The sequence below is a fragment of the Rattus rattus genome, chromosome 5 (assembly GCF_011064425.1).
Source record: "Rattus rattus isolate New Zealand chromosome 5, Rrattus_CSIRO_v1, whole genome shotgun sequence".
Classification (NCBI taxonomy): domain Eukaryota; kingdom Metazoa; phylum Chordata; class Mammalia; order Rodentia; family Muridae; genus Rattus; species Rattus rattus.
The window spans coordinates 69868222-69893945 of NC_046158.1; the positions used below are offsets into that span (position 1 = coordinate 69868222).

Sequence of the window (25724 nt, forward strand, 5' to 3'; positions counted from 1 at the left end):
AGGTGTTTATAATTTAGATAAGAAAAAGGCAAATGTCCTGTTAATGTGCCTTATACCTAGTGATATGTATACGGGTCTCAATTAGAATATATGTTACTGTTCACTATATTAAACCAGACATTTTATTTTATTCGTTTTATTTTATTTTATTGATTTTTTTCCATTTTTATTAACTTGAGTATTTCTTATTTACATTTCAATTATTATTCCCTTTCCCGGTTTCCTGGCCAACATTTCCCTAACCCTTACCCCTCCCCTTCTATATGGGTGTTCCCCTCCCCATCCTCTTCCCATTACCACCCTCCCCCCAACAATCATGTTCACTGGGGGTTCAGTCTTGGCAGGACCAACATATAACAAAGACACATGCTCCACTATGTTCATAGCAGCCTTATTTATAATAGCCAGAAGCTGGAAAGAACCCAGATGCCCTTCAACAGAGGAATGGATACAGAAAATGTGGTACATCTACACAATGGATTATTAGCTATCAAAAACAATGACTTTATGAAATTCATTGGTAAATGGATGGATCTGGAAAATATCATCCTGGGTGAGGTAACCCAATCACAGAAAAACATACATGGTATGCACTAATTGATAAGTGGATATTAGTCCAAATGCTTGAATTACCCTAGATGCACAGAACACATGAAACTCAAGAAGGATGACCAAAATGCGAATGCTTCACTACTTCTTTAAAAGGGGGAACAAGAATACCCTTGGGAGGGAATAAGGATGCAAAGTTTAGAACAGAGGCAGAAGGAACACCCATTCAGAACCTGCCCCACATGTGGCCCATATACAGCCACCAAACTAGATAAATTGATGAAGCAAAGAAGTACAGGCTGACAGGAATCCGATGTAGATCTCTCCTGAGAGACACAGCCAGAATATGCCAAATACATAGGCGAATGCCAGCAGCAAACCACTAAACCAGACATTTTAACTGTAGTGTTGGTATTCTAGTTTTATACTGTTGTTAATGTCTACATTGCTTGTACTAAATTGCTCCTTTGGTTTTACAATTAATTATGCTTGACTGAAAGTCATTCACGGCAATGTGATACCCAAGTGAACACAGAGGGAACATATAGTACCTTGTGCTGTATGACTATTTTTAGTAAATTCAATCCAGATCTGACTTCCAAAAATAATCAAAGACAACTCTTATCTATATCTGCATCAGGGAATATCTAAAAGATATACTTTCTAGGTGACTCTAGCTGTTTTTTCCAAACCAGGAAATTCTGTTTCATAGTAGTCCTCGGCGTCCTCTGGCTTCTACAAAATTTCCACAATCCCCTCTTCTTTGGTGTTTCCTGTGCCATGTAAAGCCTCACTGTGTTATAACTGTTTAATTTAAAGACTAATATTCCACACTTACTCATTGATATTTGGCCCACTATGTGTTTCTGTAATACTCATTTACAGAAAATTAAACTTTCTTAATGAGGGCTGCAATAAGTTTATTTTTTATTTAATAGTTTAGAATCCACAAAATTAGTAATAATTTAATGCTACCATTAAACTAACACAATAAAAAATATATGTAAAGCTAAGAAATGTGATATTTGAAATATAAATTAAAATATCCAATAAAAAAGAGAAATGTCTGAGATCAACCAATACTTAATTCTGATTCAAGAGCTGTTCAAAGGAAACACACACACAAAAAAACTGAAATAAAATGAAATGGATAGTAAGATGATTTATCTTCAGCCTAAATCAAACAACATCCAACATAATGCTGAATAAAGCAGAAATCTCTAAGAGCTATCTGTATGATGGAGAAGAGTATAGAGAAAAGAACATGGGCTAGCTTTCTCAGAAGAAACATAGGATAGATAGAACTGGAAGAACAATATCAACTAACCAGACTCCTGCCCCAGAGTTCCCAGAGACTAAACCACCAACCAAAGATTATACATAGAGGCATTCAGGGCTCCAGATACATATGTAGCAGAGGATACCTTTATCCTCCATTAAAGAGAGGGCGGCCTTGGTCCTGTGGAGACATGATGTCTTAGTGCAGGGGTATACAAAACCAGTGAGGTGGGGAGTAGGTGAGTGGGTAGAGGAGTACCCTCATAGAGGCAAATGGGACAACAAACAGAGGGTTTGAGCTGGAGGGAGTTGTGGAAGAGTAACTGGGAAGGGAGATAGCATTTGAAATATGAGGGAATAAGGTGATTAATAAAACAAAATAAAACAACACAACAACAACAAAACCAAATCCATGAGCTACCTCACTGTAAACAGAAATGTGGGATAGCTCCCTTTAAACAGAGAAACATGGGATAGCCCTCCAATGCAGTTGAAAGGGTCCCACAAGTCATAGAGAAATGGAAAAATAATTTCCTCAAACATTTAACCTTGTTTACCTTCATGTAATTTCTACATCTATGCTGAAACCCCTAAGCATTGAATGAGCAGGAAACATACACAGAAATGTTCTATACAGTTGGCAGAGTCTCTGCATAAAATACCCACAAATTCTTGAATTTGTGAGTGTGTGTGTCCATGTGTATACATGTTTTTTATGGAAATAAAATCTTAGAAGATATTGAATATTATTTTAAAGTAGAATATGTCTAAGCAAATGCATGAAGTACAGATCTAAACAGGGATTTTTTGTTGTTTTTTAATTAATTTTATTTTTATTGGATATTATATATATTTGCATTTCAAATGTCTTCACCCTTTCCTCCTCTCCCATGTCCCCTCCTCTTCCTCCTCCTTCTGTGAAGATGCTCCTACTCCCACTCTGGGATTGTCAAAAGAGGGAACTAAAATGGTGAAGGAGAAGCACTTACAGTATGTTCAAGATCCTTAGTTATCAGGGAAATGTGAATAAAACTACTTTGTGAGTTCATTTTATAACGCTTAGCATGGCACAATTCTTTGCATATGTATTATGTTTCTGTCTATGTATTTTATGGTGTATGTGTGTCTACGTGTCTATGTATTTTGTGTGTGTGTGTGTGTGTGTGTGTGTGTGTGTGTTTAGGTGTTTCTTGTACATTTTCTTTGGCTCATTTTCTTCTATTGTTAGTCCTATTCTGATTTTGAAAATTTTAAAATATTTTTAGATTTTAAGTCACATCATTAGCCCCCTCCCAGAACACCCTCCCACAGTTCTTCACCCCATTTCTCCTCTCCTCTGTCTCCAAGACAATGTCTTTACACCAACCCCTCCCCAACCAGGCTTCCTCTTACATTTTCACCTTTAGATGTCTCCATTTTCTAAAAAGAGAAAATGTGGATTTGGATGGAAGATAAGGAGGAGTGGATCACAGAGAAAGTGTGTTATGGGAAACCATAATCTGAATATATTGCATAAAACATTTATTTTCAATTAAATAAAAATAAAATATGGTTAATTTAAGTATATAAAAATAAATAAGCAAGCACTATGACATTGCTTTGAGTCAATAAAATATAAAGAGAAAAAAATATTTTAGAATTAAGCAAATTTTTTACTTATTAACAAACATTCACTCTTTTTCTTTTCTTCCTACATTCTTTTATTCCAGTATCTTTGATCTGGGGGCCTGGGGGTTCTGGGAGCTTACCTATAGATCCTAAGGCCTAAAAAGTTTTTAAGCTATATTATCTCACAGTACTGTGGTTCTCTTCAGTCATATTTGATTTCTAGGCACTGTCCACCTTTATCCTGGTAAGTTAATTTTGAAGCTCTCTTGAGAATATTTTAGGTCACATCCATTGCCTTAGGAGGTCAGTTAAAACCATGTTCATGTATCGTGAAATGTCTTTCTCTATCTGTGCATTCATAATACTTGGATAAGGGATCACTGCACACTGGGATGGTTAAGGCCTCAAAGACTAGGTATGATTATTACTACATATTAAGACAGTGATGGTCAAGTTTCCTAATGCTGTGAACCTTTAATAAAGTTCCACCTGTTGTGATGAATCACCCAAATATAAATTTATTTTTGTTGCTACTTCATACATATAACTTTGCTCTGTAAATATCAAATATACAGAATATCTAATATGTAACACCTTTTTACTAGTTCTGATTGCAACCTACAAGATGAAAATCACTGTATTATAGTAATGAAGTTGGGGAGCTGGCTGAGTAGGTAAGACCACTTGCTATGCAGGACCTGATTTTAATTCTCAGCCCTCAAGTAAAAAGTCAGCCATGACTGCACATGCCTATAACATCCACCCCACCCCCACCTCTATTAAGGTGAAAAGACCAATGAATTTTGAGAGATCAGTGGCCATGAAGCTTATCAAATTGAATGACTGTGGTTCTTTGAGAATTTTAATTTCAAGAGAATATGAAAAGAAGAATTAAGGACAAACCTGAATTTACTGGTATAACATTTGGATGTTCTTACCAGGACCCATCAATGCCAGCATTTAATTTTTAGGCACCAAAACACCATATACACACCATATACAAAAAACCATATACACACAAACAAAGACCATGATAAAATTCTGTTTTTTTTTTTTTCTCCTTTTTTTTTTCCGGGGCTAGGGACCGAACCCAGGACCTTGCGCTTCCATGATAAAATTCTGAACAAGTCATATAATTAGTCTCCTCTGTAAAGGAACTGGTATAGAAGTTCTGTCCCTCAAGCAGACTTCTTATACCACTACTTACTTTGGAAATTTAAATGTGGCATTAGAAGACTTGGCCACTAATACTGCTTCAATTCTGAATGGGTTAAAATCCGCTGGGCTATGCAGTAAAAATTGTCCTATATAACCAGTTGCTCTTTGACTACTTTCTTTAAGCCAAAGAGAAGAAAGCATAATAAGAAACAAAACTTGTAGGGTACAATCAATAGGCATGCAAATATATCTAGAACTATTGATAGATGATATTAGGTCATCTGTATGGGTATTTTTATTTACCTGACATAATTGTAATCTCAGAGGTTTACTGCCCTCATTTCTAACCTAGGTTTTTCCGTGGAAGCTTCTAGACTCTATACAATCTTATCTAAGCCTAGAATGTTTTCAGCCTGTGAAATTTGGATGAATAAGTTCACTCCTTTCTACTTCATTCTGAACTGGCTGGCTGACTCAACTCAGCTGTTCTGGACTGAAATCCTTCCCAAGCTTGCTGATTCAATCTGGCCTTTCTCGTCTTCTCCTGAATTACTCTGCTTTACCTGGTACTATCTTTGGCAACCTGTTCTAATCATTTGATCCTTCGCATTCTCTAGACTGTTCTGTCTTCACTTGTATCCAGCTTGTTCTCTCTGCAACCTGTCTCTGTACAAATGGCTCAGTAAAACTGCCCTCTTCTTTTCTCTCTCAGAACTCCCTTATGTAAGTAGCCTCTTTTTTCTCTCTGTTCTCCTGAGAGTTGGGTATATGCTATTCTGACAAATCTTTCTCTTATTTGTCATTTTGTGTGCCACTCAATATGACATTACACTCAAAATGGATGCTTCTGTCTACAAATTAATTTTACCTTCATTGTTTGTGGTTAAAGTTTTGTGCTAAGGGTGTATCATTATTCCAGCCTGAGGAATTAAAAATGTGTGCTAAAGCTGAGCCACACCACAGCTAGAAACAGATTTTTCAGTACATAACAAAATCTGTTTCACAGTGTGATTCAATACCCTGCATCAGTTATCAATATGGAGATGATGAATTGATTATAGATAGATGATAGTAGGATTGATAGATAGATACTAGATAGATAATTATATATATGTACATTATATATATATATATATATGAATGTAAATAATAATGAATAGAAGAGCACTCAAATTTGAAAGAAAACTAAGAGGGATAAATGGAAAATTTGGTAGGAATAAAAGGAAGAAAGAAATATTATAGTTGTTTTATAATCTCAATTCCTTAAGTGAAAATTATCTGAGAACAGACATATGATAAGAAATAAAGAACTGATCACAGCACCATCTGGTTTACCACAAAATTAGCTATACCTTCAAGAACTAGCTTTCTGTTTTTTCTAGGATCTTTTTAGTGAAGAGTTATTGATGGATAAAGAATTCTTGTGTAGGTAAAATCTATTTTTTAAGAGTTAAGCTCTTGGTAGGTTGAACAGACTCAATTGGATAGTCACTTAGACAGAAATATAAAGACAGCACAAATTGGAATCTATAAGATAATGAATTAAGCAAAGAAAATAACACAAAAATGAGGTATGTAGGAAGGTAAGAGTATATGTAAGAATAGATAAGAATAGTTAAAGGTGAACATGATCAAAATATAGTGAAGTTCTTAAAGATTTACAATTATTATAATGATACTTTAATGTGAAACATATTAGAGATTTTGGTAAACTCAGACAGCTCTAATAATGTGTTTTGACTTGTACACAAGGAGAAAAACACGGAATATTTAAAGTATTCAGACTTCTTTGGCATCAGAGACACAGGCATCTATCATTTCAATGAAATGAGAGAAGATTTCATCAGTATTTAGTCTGTGAATTAATGCGTAGACAAAAATACAGAACTACAGAGAAAGTGGAGATATAGATAATGTGGCACAGGCAAATTATCAAACTGAACTATGTAATTCAAAGGTAATTTTCACCTCTAGAATTACCTTTATTCCCCTCATCTTTGCAAGTTTATTCTTTTCTAAGGATCTCTGTAAACTTAATGGTTTATATAATTTCCCCATACAATAACAAGTCTATTTTACCTGTTGAAAGTATTCCTTTAATGCAATTTGTGAGTGATTGGGGTCAGAGAAATGAATAATTAATTCATTATTCAGGATTCAGATTATCCAGGAAGCAGAGTGTAGAATTTTACTCTTAGCCCTATTTCACTGTTACAGCATTGATTACAAAATACACTGTGTGTAAGTTAAAAATATATAATGTTTACTTTTCTCTTACTGGACAACAAATTTGTTTCTTGTATTTGACTAACTGAATTTTCACAGAAGATAAATTAGAAGAGATGGTATCCTACCAAGGAAATACTTGTTTGCCTGTGAAGACTATATTCTCCCATAATTGGAAATATCCTCTTGCGATGGATTTTGCTGGACTGACATTTGTTCAGCAAATCTCATGTAACAATTTATTCATGTTAAACATCTGACTTATCAGTAATAAAATATTATTTAATATAACTTCTGAAATTAATGTATTTATAACTATATGTGTGAAAGAAATGAAATGTCAGGTTCTGGTTACATTGCTCACTCATAATCCTCTTGCTGCAGCCTGAAATCATGGGATTAAAGTACTGAATCACCATATCCTCCTGTAAATACTTTCTGATTTCTCCTTGTTTATATTAATGTACTAAGAAGAGTAGTTGTGAAGGATATTTGGCACATACTTTTTTCAGTTTAAAACCAGCTTTATTTGGAACAAGCAACATACAAATCATTTATCTGCAAAATAATAGCATCTATTCTCTAACTCACAAATGTTTCACAGAAATCAAAATCCTTCCTAAGAAAATGTGACAGTAAGCCAAGATATTACTAATATTTAGCCTAAGCTTTAACTCAAGAGCTGAGAATGATGATTTGAGAATTTGTCTTTTATACATCAGTTGCAGACCTTAATTGTGCAGATGAATAATCTGGTTATGATAAGCCAAGTTTTCACCTTACAGGACAAAATGCTATCAACAGAAGTTAATGGGGAAGAAAAAGTTGGTCCCCTGAACAGGGAAAATAACTTTCTAAATAAAGAGTCGTTCTTATAACATTCCCCAGTACAAAATGGAAAAGAACTTAGACTTAAAGCCTGACTACACTTTTAAAGAGTCAACAAACTCTAACAGGAATATTGTTGAGCCGACTATCTTATACTCTTCACCCAATCAAAATCATGGATAACACATTATCTGTGCCATTTTGTTTTGCTTTTGCCATTTTTCACTTCTTTTCATTCAAAGTCACTTCCCCATCTTGCACCAGATTCTTTCCTCTACCAGACTGTAAAAATACTAGCATTTTGCCACTAGAGAATAAAGAGGAATTTGCATGGTATTGAAAAAAGACTGAGGAAGATAATTCTAAAAGAATATAGAAATCTTTATGTAGCATAAAACATCTGTATATGTACACCATTTGTCATGTATATGTATTATGACAACCATATGTATTAATAAACCTTCAAAAGGTAAGCACCTTTAATAAGGTAGTAATGCCTATTTTGTGTAGTTTACTACTTCTGGACTCTCCTTTACATATGGTGACTGAGACAGAAACTAGAGCATAACTTACAGAAAAATATGAACTGGTTACCGACCTCACAGTAAAATGGTCATGTATACCACTGATTAGGGGAAGAACTGGAGAAACAAACTTTTAACTACTGGCCCCAAATGCCACCCACCATCCACTTAAGTTCCTTAGCAGTCAAATTTTAATACAAAAATATCATCAAGCTGAAAATGAAGAACATTTATAGTAACTTAAAAAATTGACAATATTTCAATACTACACAAAACAGTTCTACACACGGCTTGAAGTTTTAAAGTTCTTTGCTGGTACTTAACTTCAGTTGATAAACAATGTAACTACTGATATCAATAAAATCCTGCCTTTAGCTTATTCATATTTTCAAAACCGATATTACTTCACAAAACTTTAAAGAATAAATCACTTTCTGCTGATAGAGCCTATAAGATGAATACTAAAACTATATAGCCATAATATTTCAGGGAAGCAAACTTTTTAAGACAGTGTATGACCAATGAAGAAAAATTTACATTATTTAATCATGTCCAGTAATTGTGGCTTCATAGAAGGAATTTGGTAGCGCTCCTTCTGTTTCTATTTGGTGGAATAGTTTGGACAGTATTGGTATGAGGTCTTCTATGAAGGTCTGATTGAATTCTGCACTGAACCCATCTAGTCCTGCACTCTTTTTGGTTGGGAGTCTTTTAAGACCTGCTTCTATTTCTTTAGGAGTTATGAGGTTGTTTAGATGGTTTATCTGATGCTAAGTCAACTTTGGTAGCTCGTATTTCTGTAGAAAACTATCCATTTCCTCCAGTTTTCCAGTTTTGTTGAATATAGGTTTTTATAGTAGGATCTGATGATTTTTTAAATTTCCTTAGATTCTGTTGTTCTGTCTCCCTTTTCATTTCTGATTTTGTTAAGTTGGATATACTCTCTGTCCCCTCTGTCTAGTCTGGGTGAGGGTTTATCTATCTTGTTGATTTTCTCAAAGAAACAGTTCCTTGTTTTGTTGTTTCTTTGTATAGTCCTTTTTGTTTCTATTTGGTTGATTCCAGCCCTTAGTTTGATTATTTCCTGTCTTCTACTCCTCTTGGGCTTATAGCTTCTTTTTCTCTAGACCTTTTAGGTGCTCTCAAGCTGCTGATGTATGTTCTCTCCTGTTTCTTTTTACAGGTACTCTGAGCTATGAGTTGTCCTTGTTTCACTGATTTCATTGTGTCCCATAAGTTTGAGTATGGTGGGCCTTCTTTTTATTAAATTCTAAAAAAGTTTTTAATTTCTGTCTTTATTTCATCCAAGACCAAGTTATCATTGATTAGAGCATTGTTAAACTTCCATGTATATGTGCACTTTCTGTCATTTTTTTTTTGTTGTTGTTGTTATTGAACACCAGCTTTAGTCTTTCGTGATCTGATAGGATGGAGGGGATTATTTCTATCTTCCTGTACCTGTTGATGCCTGTTTTTGTGATTGATTATATGGTTAATTTAGTAGAACATAGCATGAGGTGCTGAGAAAACGCTGTATCCTTTTATTATAGGATTAAATATAATATAACTATCTGTTAAATCCATTTGGTTCATAACTTCTATTATTTTCTCTATGTCTCTGTTTAATTTCTGTTTCCATGATCTGTCCATTGATGAGAGTGGGATTTTGAAATCTCATACTATTATTATGTAGGAGCAGTGTGTGATTTGAGCTTTAGTAAGTTTTTTTTTTAATAAATATAGGTTCCTTTGTATTTGGAGCATAGATATTTAGGATTGAGAGTTCATCCTGGTGAGTTTTTTTTTTTTTTATGAATATGAAGTGTCCTCCTTTAGTTTTTTTGATAACTTTTGGTTGAAAGTCAAATTTGTTCGATATTAGAATGGCTACTCCAGCTGCATTCTTCAGACCATTTGCTTGGAAATTTGTTTTCAGCCCTTTACTCTGAGGCAGTGACTATCTTTGTCACTGAGGTGTGTTTCTTGTATGCAGTAAAATGCTAGGCCCTCTTTATGTATCCAGTCTGTTAGTATATGTCTTTTTATTGAAGAATTGAATCTATTGATATTAAAGGATAATAAGTAATGTGGAGGGTTGCTTCTTGTTATTTTCCTTGTTCGACGTGGAATTATGTTTGTGTTTCTCTCTTCTTTTGGTTTCATTGAAAGAGATTATTTTCTTGCTGTTTCTAGGGTGTAGTTTCCACCCTTGTGTTGGAGTTTTCCATCTATTATCCTTTGTAGGCTTGTTTTGTAGAAACATATTGTGTAAATTTGGGTTTGTCATGGAATATCTTGGTTTCTCCATCTATATTAATTTAGAGTTTTGTTGGGTATGGTAGCCTAGTCTGGCATTTATATTCTCTTATGGTCTGTACTACATCAGTCCAGTATCTTCTGGTTTCATGGTGTCTGGTGAGAACCTGGTGTAATTCAGATAGGTCTGCCTTTATATGTTACTTGACCTTTATCCCTTAATGTTTTTAATATTCTTCCTTTGTTTTATGCATTTTTGTTTTGACTATTATGTAATGGGAGGAATTTCTTTTCTGGTCCAACGTATTTGGCGTTCTGTAGGCTTCATGTAGGTTTATGGGCATTTCTTTCTTTACATTAGGGAAGTGTTCTCCTATAATTTTGTTGAAGATATTTACTGACCCTTTCAGTTGGGAGTCTTCACTCTCTTCTATACCTATTATCCTTAGGTTTGGTTTTCTCATGTGGTCTGAATTTTCTGGATGTTGGGCTAGGAGCTTTTTGTGTTTTACATAGAATTGTTTTAATTAGTAGCATATTATCCAATATTTTTATTAGTAGTTTATTAGTTCATGTAGGTATAAAATGAAAGGATACACACAAACACATACAGACACACACATAGTTATTAGTTATACAGGAAAATTCATTTATACATTTGTTGACTACTGACATCTGATTTCTAGATCTTTTATTCTTAAATATAATATTTTTCCATTTAAAGGGGATTACGTTATTTATCTTATTGAATTAAGATAACATTTCTCTTTCAGGCAGGCCTAGGCATTTTAGAACCTGTGTCCCTACTAAGAAAACCAACTAAACAGTGATTTTACAGACACAATGGCAAGAAGGATGATCATTTACAGAACACCCAAAACCTTGTAAGTTAATTTTTAAAGTTTTCTAGAATGGGATAGTTGAGGAATGGAAAAAATCCACAAGGAAATAACAGGCCAGGAAGAAAACAAAACTCACAAAATCATCATTTGGTTTACATCAAAATGAATCTCAGTCCAATGAGAGTCACAGTGAAAGAGAAAAGAAGGAGTGGGGGGAAGGACACACAAAAAATCCTGTGAACTGTTTTTAAAATCTAATAATTAGAGAAAAGAAGAAGACAGTTATACAATTTTTATGTCTTTATGGAATTTGTTTCTTGTATGAAGGTATTTGATGATACCACATTTTTTTAATTGCATGCTTCATCTCCAGGTTCCTCAGTGTGTAGATCAGAGGGTTGAACATGGGAGCTATGATGGTATAGAAAAGAGCAAACACTTTGTCTTCTGGGAATGTTGTATTTGGTCTGATGTAAATGAAGACAACAGGCACAAAAAACAGAACCACAATGGTTATATGTGAACCGCATGTGGAAAGAGCTTTGGAACGGCTCTCTGCTGGGTAAACACTTATGGTATGTAGTATTAGAAAATAAGATACCATTAAAACTACAAATGTCACCAAAGCAAGTAGTCCAGAATCAACAATAACAAACAGGCCAATTCTATGTGTATCAGTGCAAGCTAATTTTAGTAAAGGATATACATCACAGAAGTAGTGGTCTATCTCATTGTGATGACAAAAGGACACAAAGGCAATGAGAAGGGACTGACTGGCTGAGTGCACAAATCCTCCAGTGCAACAAACTGCAAGGAGCTCATTGCATCTCTGTCTGCTCATAATGACGGTGTAGTGCAGGGGCCTGCAGATCGCCACATAACGGTCATAGGCCATTGCTGTGAGAATAAAGACCTCAATGGCACCAAGCAAATGAAGAAGAAAGAGCTGTGTCATGCAATTATTATAGGAAATTATCTTCCTTTCTGCCAGTAAATCAGTCAGGAGTTTGGGTGTCACTGTGGATGTGTAACAAAGATCACAAAGTGATAGGTAATGAAGAAAGAAATACATGGGTTGGTCCATGAGCTTAGTGCATGTGATAGAAACCATTATGAGAACATTGCCCATCCAAATAGCAATGTAGCAAAATAGAAATAATACAAAACAGAGGACTTCAATATTTTCATTGTCAGACAGTCCCAAGAGAATAAACACAGTAACATTCCCCATAGTTCAGTGAAATAGAAAAACATGACAGGTCCCTGAAAAGACAGATTAATGAAAGACATCAATATGGAGATTTTTACAATTAACACTGATATCAGCCTGTGTTTGAGAGATAACCCTATTGATTTTATGTTAATTTTCACATGAATAAAATTTAATTGCCTATCAAATAATAAAATTGGCTTAGAATTTATCGTTAGTAATTGAATATTTTCAATATGCAAATAAGTTCTTGTAAAAGATGAGTTTGAGATCCTAACAGACCCCAATTTTTAAGAACAAAAGTATAATTCAAAGCACAAGTAAAAAGTAATCTTATTCATTTTGTCAAATTATGGCTCATGGCATACACGACAGCTTAAATTAATTTAAACATATAAAAAATAAAAATAAGTTGAACACAATTTGTGTGTGTGTGTGTGTGTGTGTGTGTGTGTGTGTGTGTGTGTGTGTGTACTGGAAAATACGCAGTCTAAGTAACAAGTCCACAAAATTTATTTGAGTGATTGTCCAGGGGGCTGTAGGCATCATTCAGTGTTAAGGATGAGTAAGGCTCTTACAGAGGATCTGAGTTTGGTTCTTAGTACCCATATGGGGTGACTTTCAAATTTTATGCCAACATAAAGACACATACACAGACATGCACACAATAAAAATTACTACTTAAATATGATTAATAATTTCCAATTTTTCTATTTTTTCTTTTCATTATCTGTGATTTTAGCACCATAATATTAACATTTGTAATTAAAATATATTTATTTCTGTAGGCATTTCATTAAAAGTATATACTTAATTCCCCATTCAACATAGTAGTTATTAAAACTAAGAGTAGTGGGATACAAATTCACTTGTATAATTTTTATTTTTAAATATTTATTGCAAATATAAATATATCATTCCTACCCTTCAATTTTAACCACTTACCATGCCAAGCCCCACCACTTGGTACATCCCTGATACCAAAATATGACTTTTTATGCAAGATCTGTGAAGGTATAGTAGACATGCTAACAGAAATGGGAGATTCACCCATGCCACACATATAAATATTATAGGCAACTAAGGAGTGCTGAGAGCAAAATAAATATCCTGCTCATGAGTAAGATCCCTTATTGGTTACCCAAAATCAAGTTCTCAGTCCTTAGATCACATACAGACAATAACACAGGAATTATCAGTATATTTATATACTATGTAACACACAGTAAATAATACATAAACATATTTCTATTATGTATTAAATGAAGGACTCCACTTTTAACTTTTATTTCATTCAATTTATGCTGCTCATAAAAAAGCATGAAGAATCATGATATTTTTTATTTCAAAAAACAAGTTATATAAATTTGTTTCTATTGGCATACATCTGACCTCCAAGTTTTATATCCAAACTATGTTACTAAATGGATACTTCTATAATACTTAAACTTTTTTATTAATCAAGCTTATCTGCCTCATAAGATGTGGAAATCTTCCTAGAAATAATTGTACAATAGGAGTGAATAACAAGTAATCAATAAATGCCAAGTGACTTCATGTTCAGAGACTTGTATGATCTGAATTTGTAATTCAAACTTTGACAATATAGATTAAATATTCCCAGAATTCAGTGAATTTGACCTCTTTGAAGAAATTGTCACTTTAGTATCAAAAGGTACCTTAACTAAGAAGAGATTCCTTAGTTAAATATTTTATCTCTAAACAAAATTATTTTTATTAAAGTCACAGAGTATTAATCTCATAATTTTATTTCATCTATCATTCATAAGATGACAACACAATAGGAATTGTTTCTTGAAAATCGAGGCAATGGATTAGGGATTGTGAGTAGTTCTAATTTGCTCCCATTCCCAACCCTAGTGGAAGATTAATAGAGTTATTAACCAATGCTGTTATAATAAATTTGAATACAAATAAGGGCAAATCTATGCTCATTACTGAACTCATTTGTATATTCTAGTAATTTTTAAAATATCATTACTTGGGGTTGGGGATTTAGCTCAGTGGTAGAGCACTTGCCTAGCAAGTGCAAGGCCCTGGGTTTGGTCCTAAGCTCCAGAAAAAGAAAAAAATAATATCATTACTTACCTACTCCTTTGTTAAATTCCCTTCTAAACTGTTTGTTATGAATTAGATTATACATGTTAACTTCCACATTAAAAAGAAAACTAGTGTTGACAAATAATTTATTTCTGCAGTAAAATTTCAAGATTTGTAATTCTGTTATTGTCAAATGATTAATATCTACTATTATCAAAAACTTTTACTAAGACATATGCAAATATTTTCTACTTATGGAGTCAGGTTCACTCAAAGTCATTTTGTTTACAGCATCATTATTTTAGTGAGGTTCATAGAGATAAAATTCATTGTTCTCAAAAACAAATTAAAATTTTAATTCAAATATAACATAAAACTCTGAGAAATTGAGTTGTTAAACAATTTTGGTAAAAACTAAATGATCATTTGGTTTTATTGATAAAACGTTTTGAAAATATGTTTGGCTAAATGTGGCCTGAAATTATAATTCCATTTTCAAAACAAATGTGAAACTCTACATTTTTCCACAAATCTACAGCTGAGAATTTATTCTGCCTCTTGACAGACTTTTATTCAATTTATTTGATAATTTATTGTTTTCTTTCTATAAACTACTGAAAACATTATAGTCTTCTGTACTTAACTCGGCAATTAATTTAAGTTTGATTTTGCATAGGTGTGATCTCCGTTCACTTCCTTCAACACTCAAATACAACTCAAATAATTCACGCATATGTCTTAACTTTAAAGACACAGGGGAGAAAAATAAAAAAAAACCAAACATTTAAATATGTCGACATGCTCAGTTTACTTTGTTATATAACTGAGAATAATTGTAGACTGAGAAATCAAAAAATTAATTGAGTCTTCATGATGAAGTAAAGAGACCCACGGAATGATCATGCAACATGTCAGAACTTTGAAATTAGAATGTTCTAGGTATGGAGTCATAGATATTACATAAACTGAATACATCCAAAGTCATATGATGAACTTAACATGCACTTTCTCACCTCTTTCAACATTATCTTATTTTTGCCATCAGAATTATAGCTTTTAGTATATCCAGGCAGTCTCATATGACTAGTGAGTGCATGACAAAATGGAGTTTTAAAATGCACCTAACAGAATGAAAAAATATGCAGATAATAAACCTATAACCTTGATATGTTCCACTCTTCTTTACATTCTATATATTTATGAGAAAATAAGGCTCATTCCCCTATATAAAAAGCCATGGATTATTCAGCCTTAGAATTCACAGCCATTAGAGCAGCTATAATTGCAATACTACATGAGCAGAATTGGAAAAAAATGAGACATTTTCTAATCTAGTTTTTTACTCTCTTAATGATTTGCTTTTAATTTTATGTGTACGATGGTGTCATAATTTTTTAAAAAGTATAGCAATATGTTACTAAGATTGTATACATGTTCTCACATTCAGCGCTGAATTAATTTTTAGTCGAACTCTAAACATATGAAAGTGAAATAATTAGGGATTATTATAATTTTAGCATGATGAAATATCTGACCTTGGTAAGCTATTCTCATAGAAGTAGGTGTTCTCTTACAATGATATTCTATCCTTCCCAACCTCCTTGTTCCTAAGTTCCCTAAAGGAATTAATACTTTAAAAGAAATAGCACTAAGAAGCCTTAAAAACCCATGTTACCAAAGAATATATTGTTATTAATATAATAATGACTATCTTAACGCCTTATGTCTAAATATAATGGAGTGGTATTTAAATCAATGAAAAACAGTAATCTCCATCTGTATTTGATTTTCATGAACTTAATCGATTTTTAAAAGGTATGTCTTACATGCTTCCAGCAAACACTGAGAAAATTACTTATATTGCATTTTGAGTACCAACTACCTCCCATTGCTCTGTGTGATTTTTGTCCTCTAATAGATTTCCTCTGATGATAGTAGGACTGGTAAGTACATTTATAAGCTACATTTTTTATCATTAGCTAACTTGAAATGATTAACTCTCAAGTATTAGATAAGTTCATGGGATAACTCTGTCCTGTAAAAGGGATCAAAGTAATTGTGTCCAGTCTTCTTGTTTTTATTGATATACTTCAAATACTGATTAAGCATTCATTCTCAAATATTTCTTGAATGATTAAAATAAATCACTAATTATTTAATTTTGATAATTTAATAATCTCCATAATCATCCACACAGTCTGCTTCAAAAAAGGAAACTAAATATACATTCAGGTACTTCAATTTGTCTTCTTCTTTTTTGGGGCAAGGGGTTGACTTCAATTAATTCTCTTTTAATATGAGTTTGATTTTTGTTGATTTGTATGTTTTTCTTTTCTTCCCTCTGAAGAGCAGGCAGGGACAAGGAGCTTTTGTGCTGCTGAATTTCTTGGTAGGTTGTAAATAACTTTTTACTTAATCAACACTTCACTGATCTATTGAACGTTCTTGTGATGTTTCCCCTTATGTGATTTTTTTTAACATAAGTAGGCATCATTTGCTTGCTGTGCCCACCCTTTCTCTGACATGTCACATTTTAATCTCTATGGACAACATTTTGCTTTTATATCAAAATAAGTTACCTCTTCAAAGCAGTTACCTCTATTTAACATTTACTTACATTATATTCTAAATAGTGGAGGCAACAAGCAAAGCGTGTACTCAGAGAAGATGATGGGAAGGGAAAATTATTTATACTAGCATTTTTTTTACCCTTTGTGCATCCATTATTTCACTTCCTTTATACTTTGTTCCCCTGGATTTCTACACTGATATTTTAGTTCTCCTCTACACACTTTTCAGCACCTTTAAAAAAAATGGAATAACATTTGAAATGTAAACAAGAAAAACCCAATTTAATAAAAATGGAAGAAAAAATTAAATCAAAAAAGGACATTTTATGTATTTACACTTCAAATGCTTTCCCCTTTCTTCGTTTCCCCTCTGCAAAGCCCATATCCCAAATCCCTTACCCTGCTTCTATGAGGGTGATCCCCCATCCACCCACTCCTCCTCACAGCTGTAATCCTCCCCCTCTTCTAGTATAAGCTTATAGGAAAATGTCTTGCTTCTTTATAGACAACTGACACCTGTCACTCCTGAAACATTAACAGAAGTAAGGGTCATGTTCTTATAGAAACAATGAACGTTAAGATAAGTGGAATGAGTTAAAGATCCAAATTAGTTAAATCATGACATCTATTTCTTTTACAAAAATTACTTCATGTAAGAAACAGAAAATTACTGGATATTTTATAAATTAATATACAGTCTAAAGTAGCTATTTGTCCTTCATTCTGTATGTTGATTTTTCCTTTGAGAAGAGACGTAGGTTATACAAAATTATGAACTCACCAGAAGAATTTTCTGTAGGGCCAAGGTAGAAGAAAGCTGAAGTTAGCCCCAGATGTGGGTTATAAATAACCCTCCACCCACACATGACGTTGCTAGAGACGTAGACATCCCAGGCTCTATTCATCCCCTGGATGTCAATGACTGGATTCCCTCACAATATCACAAGTTTTCTTGTGAAAACATATTTGAATTTAGACATTTTGAAACATACATTGCCTCCATTTTTCTACAGTTTTCTAACAGAAGATAACACCTTTTACTTCTACATTAGTGGAATTATTTTTATTGTTAATAGTAGAATTTCTGAAGAAAACTGTAACGAGTTTCCTTTGCAATTATTTTGAAGGGAGTTAAAAACATAATTACAAATATGTTTTGAAAATATTCTTTCATTTCTCACTCCCTGTATCATCTCTTCATGTATTTCTTCACAAATTTCTAAATTCTGTTAATATATTTTTAAAATATAATTTTAATTGAAATTAAATTTTATAATTTTCCATTTTTGTTTTCATCCCTTCAGCCACTCTAAGACATTGCTCAACACACCCCCTCTTCTCCCTCACTCTCAATTTTGGTAACCTCTTTTTCTTTACCATTTTCACACACATAACACAGATACAAACAAAGGTACGCATACAGGAACACATGAATAGAATGTCCATGCACAATTTTTTTTTTATTCCTTACACAGTCTTACTTACCATATAACAATAATCCTTGTGATTTAGGTTAAAATTTGGATGTTCTAAAGATCATAATATAAAGAATACCAATATTCCTGATCATGGCCAAACGTCTAATGCATAGAAAGTTGGAGACAGAAGTAGATGGGTTGGGAGTTAACCTAGGCTACAGCTACATGTTTTAACACAGAGGAAAGAAGAAACATGTGAAATTAAATATTGCCTTTTACAGCAATTGATATAATAATATCAAGGATACCAATTCTATGAACACACACTAAGACCTGGTGCAGTGAAGGGCAGTAAATGGGAAAAAAGAGTGAGAGTTTTAGAACACAGTTCACTGATGCACACTAAACTCACTTAATTTTGTTTAAAGAAACAAGATAAAATAGTAAAATCCAAGACCTTCCTTCTTGAAATTTTTTAAAATTTTATTAAAAAACAAAAATTTGCTCAACTCCTTGGTTGAGAAACCATGGCTTAATTTATCTTACTATGAAATAAATTGTGAAGACACAGGAATAAAAAAAGATGCAGTAAGTGTCCAGAAAACATACATATGAGAAGAGGGTTTTTTAATATATTACTTTAAGTTCCAGAAATTATAAAATTTAACATTAGAACATTTTAATAAATCAGCAGAGGAATATTGAAAAAAGATAAAAGATCTAAAATCTTAAGAGAACATATTTCCAGGAGATTATGCTGTGCTTGGGAGGAAGGCAAATAATATTTTATATTTATATTTATATTTTATATATCCAACTATTAGTCAGGATTATTTTATGAGAAATATATTTTCAATAGAAAGGGGAAAACAGGGGTTGGGGATTTAGCTCAGTGGTAGAGCGCTTGCCTAGGAAGCGAAAGGCCCTGGGTTCGATCCCCAGCTCCAAAAAAAAAAAAAAAAAAAGAACCAAAAAAAAAGAAAGGGGAAAACAGAACGAACATGGAATTAACAAATAAATGAATTAATGAATAATTAAGTAAGCAGGTGTGTTTACTTGTTTAAATTTCAAATAATTAAGACTTAAGAAAAATAATAGATCCTAAGGAAGGATATGAGCTTTTGTGTATGCTTTTAATTTATCTAGCTAACAAATTTACTTAGGTTGGTATTCAAGTATATCCATTGATATATAAAAATACCTTAAATTCATTAAATGGTATGTAGTTATATAATGCAATAATGACAAGCACAGTCTTAATTCCTATTCTAGTTTTGATTGTCATATATATATAAAAGATGAAATGAACTATCCAGTATATCCTTTATATTGAAACATATATTATTCCCATGACTAAAGCAAATAGAAAGGCAGATTAGGTAAGAGATATAGGAAGAGAAAGTTTACAAAGTTACCATCCTAGAACATGGTCTAATGCCTGGGGATCGTTTTGTTAGACAGCTCTGAGCATCATGAGGCATATCTCCAACATGTTCAAGAGCACGTCCGTGGAAATAAAAGGTTCATGAACTCTTCCATGAGAAACATAAATGGAATAAACTATGAGAATATGAATCAAAATTAATAGTGAAGTAAATTTATATAGGGCATGGACCATCAACTCCAGGCGACAGTCACTTGCGTAATATTGAGAGGTCTAAGAGTTTCCAAATAAGTGTCTACATTTCATCCTTGTGTTAGCTCCACTAATTTAAACTTATTACTCTTCATAGAATCTGCATGGTTACATGATGAAGTGGAGACAGTTAGGTCTAGGAAGAGGAATCATGCAATGCTTTGAAAATGGGTATGAAATGACTATCAAACATGAAATGTATATATTGCTTTCTGTTGTTACACAAATAAGTGATTCCCACCAACACTGAAGAAAACAGCTTTTATGGGGAAGGAGTGACCCTAGAAAAACACAAAAATATATGAAAGTAGTAAATGAAATCTGAAGAAGATATGCTAAAAGAACAAGAAATTTGGAACAAATGAAGGCAATGAAATACATTTAACATAAAAACCACAGTTTAGAAGAAATTTAAATATTGGACTGAGCATGGGGACCACAATGGAGAAGGTAAAGAAAGGACAGAGAGAGATGAAGGGGTTTGCAATCCTATATGAAGAACAACAGTACCAGCCAACCAGACCTCTCAGAGCTTCCAGGGAGTAAACCACCAACCAAGAGTACACATGGAGGTAACCATGCCTTCAGCCACATATGTAACAGAGAATGGCATGTCTGTCATCAATAGGAAGAGAAGCCCTTTGTAATCTGAAGGTTCTTTTTCCCAGTTTAGGGGAATGCCAGTGTGTTGAGTTGGAAGTGGGTGGGTGGGAGGGAGAATATCCTCATAGAAGCAGGCGGAGGGAAAGTGGGAGACAAGGGAACCGGAAAGGGGGATAATATTTGAAATCTAAATACATGAAATATCCAATAAAAATTTAAGTAAATAAAATAACATATGGAAAAGTTAAAAAAAAGAAACTAGGTACTACTATTATTATGCTAAGGAAACATGAAATAAAATGACTCTCAGTGACACAATTGCTATATTGATTAAAACTAAATCCAGGTATTACACAGCCTTTATCAGAGAAGGCTCCTCTTGTAGGAGATGGCAATAAATAAAGACATACAACTGGACAATGTGCAGAGAGTGAGAGACTTTTGAACACTCAGCATTAAATGAAATTTCTTTATTAAACCATTCCCCTCAATGTTCAGCATTTGTGTTGAAAAAGGAATAGAAAAATTGTAAGAGTCAGAGGTGGTAAAAGATGCTAAGAATAAGCACCATTCAAATACAGCAGGACTGATATACTAGTGAAATCAGACAGACTATGATAACAATTCAAGAACTATAGATGGTCACTCTGGACAAAATCTCATGATGGCAAAGTGGAAGTAGACACAAATTTTCCCATAACAAAGATGCTATTTCCATTTGATGACTGATGGGAAGGGAAGATCTATTTTTTCCCAAAAGATTGACACTAAGTATTTTAATTGTACTCGAGGATAGGCCCCATGACCAGGTGTAGTTTTAATATACTTTTTGACTTGTCTGTTTGTTGATTTTGCTTCTATTTTAATTTTTTTTGAGAGAGAGAGAGAGAGAGAGAGAGAGGAGAGGGAGAGAGAGGGAGGAGGAGAGAGAGAGAGAGAGAGAGAGAGAGAGAGAGAGAGAGAGAGAGAGAGGAAACATGAAGTTGAATGGGTTCAGAGGTAGGGAGGTAGTTGGAGGAGTTGGGAGAAAGAAAGCATATGTTTCATATACTAATTTATAAACAAAACAAATCAGAAAAATGGTAGGAGGCTCCCAAGAGTGCTAGAGGATGGTGCAGTACCATGTGTATCAAAAGATCACCATGCAAAACATTACTTTATATGATAACAAATAGATTAAGCATTATAAAAGCAGAAAAAGAATTTCCTGACCCTATATCATTTGATCACAATAGAATAGAATAGTTTCTCATGTAAATGTATTCAGATAATCTAACATGTCCTGCCTTTTCCCAAACATGTAATCATAGAGCACCCCAATTAATTAAGTTTTATTGAAAAGAAAATATATATTTTCTAATTCAGTATTTCTACAAGCTGAGAACATTTGGAGAGACAATCTCATAAATTCATCCTAAACCTATTATAATTCACAAAGTCATTGTTTGGGAAAATAACTGGGAACTATCATAAAGCTACTCTCTGTGCCTATGACATTTATAAGGAGAGTAGTCAGGGTAGGAACTCTCAGCTGAATTCATGATGAACCTTTGGTGTCAGAATCACTAAAATTCTTTTTTTCACATTTTCATAGAATGATTTATTTATATAGGAGGATCATATAATGGATTATTTACAAATCCTGTCACATTACAAAGTTCATTAGTATAACACTTCTGAAGACAGTTTCAAGCTATTCCTAGTACTTGAAAGAAAAGGTTTATCGTCATGGAATAAATCAAGTTAAAAAGCTAGTAACACTAAATACATATGGAAAATGATTGTGTAATATAAAAATCATTTCTTAAACCTGGAATAATTTCAATGTTCATTTTTTTAATAGGTTGCAAATTAAAATATGTCATAATAATTATTCTTCATATTCTCATTTTTGCTAATTATGAATGAACACAAGTTTGAACAGTTAAGATACTAATTGCTCCTCTTGATGATAAATCTTCTTTAATAGCTGTGCACTATTTAAAGATCCTATTAATAAAACAAATTAATTATGCTTTTCTCCTAAAAATGTTGTTTGACACCAAACCTTCTTTATGGCAGTCTTCATCTCTGTATTTCTTAGAGTATATATGAGGGGGTTGAACATAGGAGCAATAATAGTGTAAAACAGGGCAAAGACTTTGTCCTCAGGGTAAGTGGTAGGTGGTCTAAGGTAGGAAAAGATGGAAGGTCCAAAGAATAAAATAACCACAGAGATATGGGACCCACAGGTAGAAAGAGCTTTGCGTCTCCCCTCTGATGAGTAATGTCTTAATGTGAACAGTATAACTACATATGAACCAAACAAGAGAACAAAGATTACAAAGGCAACAACTCCTGAATTGGCAACCATGAGGATACCAGTGATGTAGGTGTCAGTGCAAGCAACTTTCAACAAAGAGAAAATGTCACAGTAGTAGTTGTCAATTTCGTTGGGGCCACAGAAGGGCAAACAGATTAACATCATAACCTGGGGAAGAGAATGGGCAACACCACCAATCCAGGAAGTCCAGATAAGAACATGGCATCTGGGTCTGCTCATGATCACCATGTAGTGAAGAGGCCTACAGATGGCCACACAGCGGTCAAAGGCCATGGCTGTCAGGATTAAGATTTCAATCATTCCGAAGAAGTGCATGACAAATACCTGCAGTATGCAGTTGCTATGGGAGATGGTTTTTCTCCTTACAAGCAGATCCCCAATCAGTTTGGGTGTCACACAAGAGGTATAGCAAATGTCCATAGAAGATAAATGACTGAGGAAATAGTACATGGGTTGATTGAAGAGAGAACTGTATCTAATTGAGAAAAAGATGAGAAGATTCCAACACAAGATGGCAAAGTAGCAGAATAAGAAGAAAATGAAGCAAAGCACTTCAATATTGTGCTTGGAAGATAGCCCCATGAGGAGAAATTCTGAAATGTTCCTCTGGCATTCCATTTATTATCTTCCCCACAAGAATAATTGAGTATCTATGGGAAAAGGATTTAGGTAAAATATTTCCTATGTAATTACAAATATGCCAGCATTATAAACAAGTATTGTAACAAAAACCAGTTGATAATTTATAAATCAATAAATATATCATTGGTATTTGGAATTTAAACTTCATATTTCAAATAGTTCCTAATTGGTTATCTCTAATAATTTATTTTACTAATGATATCAATATATTTTTATTTGTTAAAATATAAATTACTATTTCAATTTTCTAATAAAAAGTAAAATGTGATATTTCTGTGTGCAAAATTTTGAAACAGGTAACTAATGCAATATAATGGGGAAATTATGTCTTATTTATGCTCTAATTTACATAGTTTATTGAAAAGAATTTTTACCCAAGTAGTGTTTTCACTCCAACATGAAATGGAGTAGCTGCCTTATTATTATTTTCTAAAGAAATATATTTGTGACTTTTAAAATTTTTTAAAATGAGAATTATGTGACTGATAAGAAATATTTCATGAAATATTATGGCAGAGATGTAGAGAAATGAGAATCATTTATTGAAGTTAATAATATATACTATGTTGTTTATGTTCTGAAGATAATTGAGAAGGTAAAATTATAGTAACTTTCAGTACTGATATATTTAAAAAAATGTTTGCACTTCTACTCTAGAAATACATGTACACATTAGTATAAAATATTGCATTTAGGTAAATCTAGAGTCATTAAAAGTGTATAAAAATTTCAGGGAAAATATCTGTAATTCACAGATAATTTGAAGTCTACACAGTTTATGTGTAACCAACAAATCTGAAGATAGCATATAATCATCTAAGCTTTGTAGGAAAAATATATTAGTTTGATTCTGCTTCAAACTTATTTGTGGATTCACATGTGTTCTCTATTCTGTAGCTATACTATTAAACAATACTCTAAAGCTACTAAAGCAGAAGAGCAGGAACCATGTACTTTCTCTCTGTGTCTGCTGACAAAATTTAAATGATATATTGAAGGAATTTCTACATTAACCTAAATCCTAGTTTACTGACCATAGAGGACATGTTAATGGTATTAACCTGTACTTTCCACACTTTATCATTTCAGTAGTGGTGACCTGTATAGCTACTTGAGGTTTTAAATAGATGAACTTGAAAGAATTATGTATTACAGTGACTCAAAGTTTTAATTTTATTTGTTTTTATTACATTAATAATAGAAGTCTGAAATGCATCATGTTTGAGAATTCTTCCTAATAATTTGTCTCCCATTTAATCACTGAAACATTAGAACTTAACTTTTAAAAGTATACAAGTGGTAGCACCTTCACAAAACATTGTAAATGTTTCATTTCTTAAACAAGTAGATTTATATTTGAAATTTAGGCTTTATTTCTAGAGAAAATTTGTTTCATAAAGAGAGTCAAATACAAAAATCTAGCAATCAGAAGAACTTGTAAACAACAAGAGGATTCAAGCCCATTGGTTCAATATTTTTATAACACCTGTACACCTGTATTAATAACTTAAAAAAAAACAACAAGGTAAACATTGAACACCTACCTGCACATGACTTACGGACAAACTTCTGATTAGTTTGTAATACTGCACACCACACAACTACCCTTGTCAGTGCTCATCTTGCTGACTTGTCATGAAATGAGCACATGAAATAAAACAGAAGAGTGAAAACCAGGCCTGACAAACTTGATTGCTCAAAACATTTTCAAGATTTCATTTCTCTTTTCCATGTTGAAAATTCCACTACACTTTAAGAAGAATAAGATTTAAAATTTATAAATTTGCCTTGCTATATTTCTTCAGTAGATAAGAAAGTTAACTTTCATCTTGAAGGCTAATTATTCTCCCTACTTAAAGATAAATAAGATCATCTTGAAAGTACAATTTACAGACATATCCAAAGGTAAAAATTCATAAATACACATCAAATTCTGAAAAGACAACCGGAGCCAAGGACAAACAAAGGAAATCATCACAGCTTTAAATTTGA

General features: G+C 33.0%; 2 protein-coding genes across 2 annotated transcripts; both read right to left on the reverse strand.

Annotated features, from left to right (window-relative positions):
- Nucleotides 1–11568: 11568 nt before the first annotated feature.
- Nucleotides 11569–12500, reverse strand: LOC116900395 (olfactory receptor 4P4-like). The gene has a single exon (XM_032902141.1). The coding sequence runs from the start codon at nt 12498–12500 to the stop codon at nt 11571–11573; it is 930 nt and encodes a 309-aa protein (XP_032758032.1). The 3' UTR covers nt 11569–11570.
- A 10272-nt stretch (nt 12501–22772) lies between these two features.
- LOC116900396 (olfactory receptor 4P4-like) lies at nt 22773–23708 on the reverse strand. Its single transcript, XM_032902142.1, has one exon. The coding sequence runs from the start codon at nt 23706–23708 to the stop codon at nt 22773–22775; it is 936 nt and encodes a 311-aa protein (XP_032758033.1).
- Between the last annotated feature and the right edge of the window lie 2016 nt (nt 23709–25724).

Excerpts from the sequence above, each read along its gene's own strand:
- LOC116900395 (XM_032902141.1), bottom strand. The coding sequence starts at position 12,500 with ATGGGGAATGTTACTGTGTTTATTCTCTTGGGACTGTCTGACAATGAA.
- LOC116900396 (XM_032902142.1), bottom strand. The coding sequence starts at position 23,708 with ATGGAATGCCAGAGGAACATTTCAGAATTTCTCCTCATGGGGCTATCT.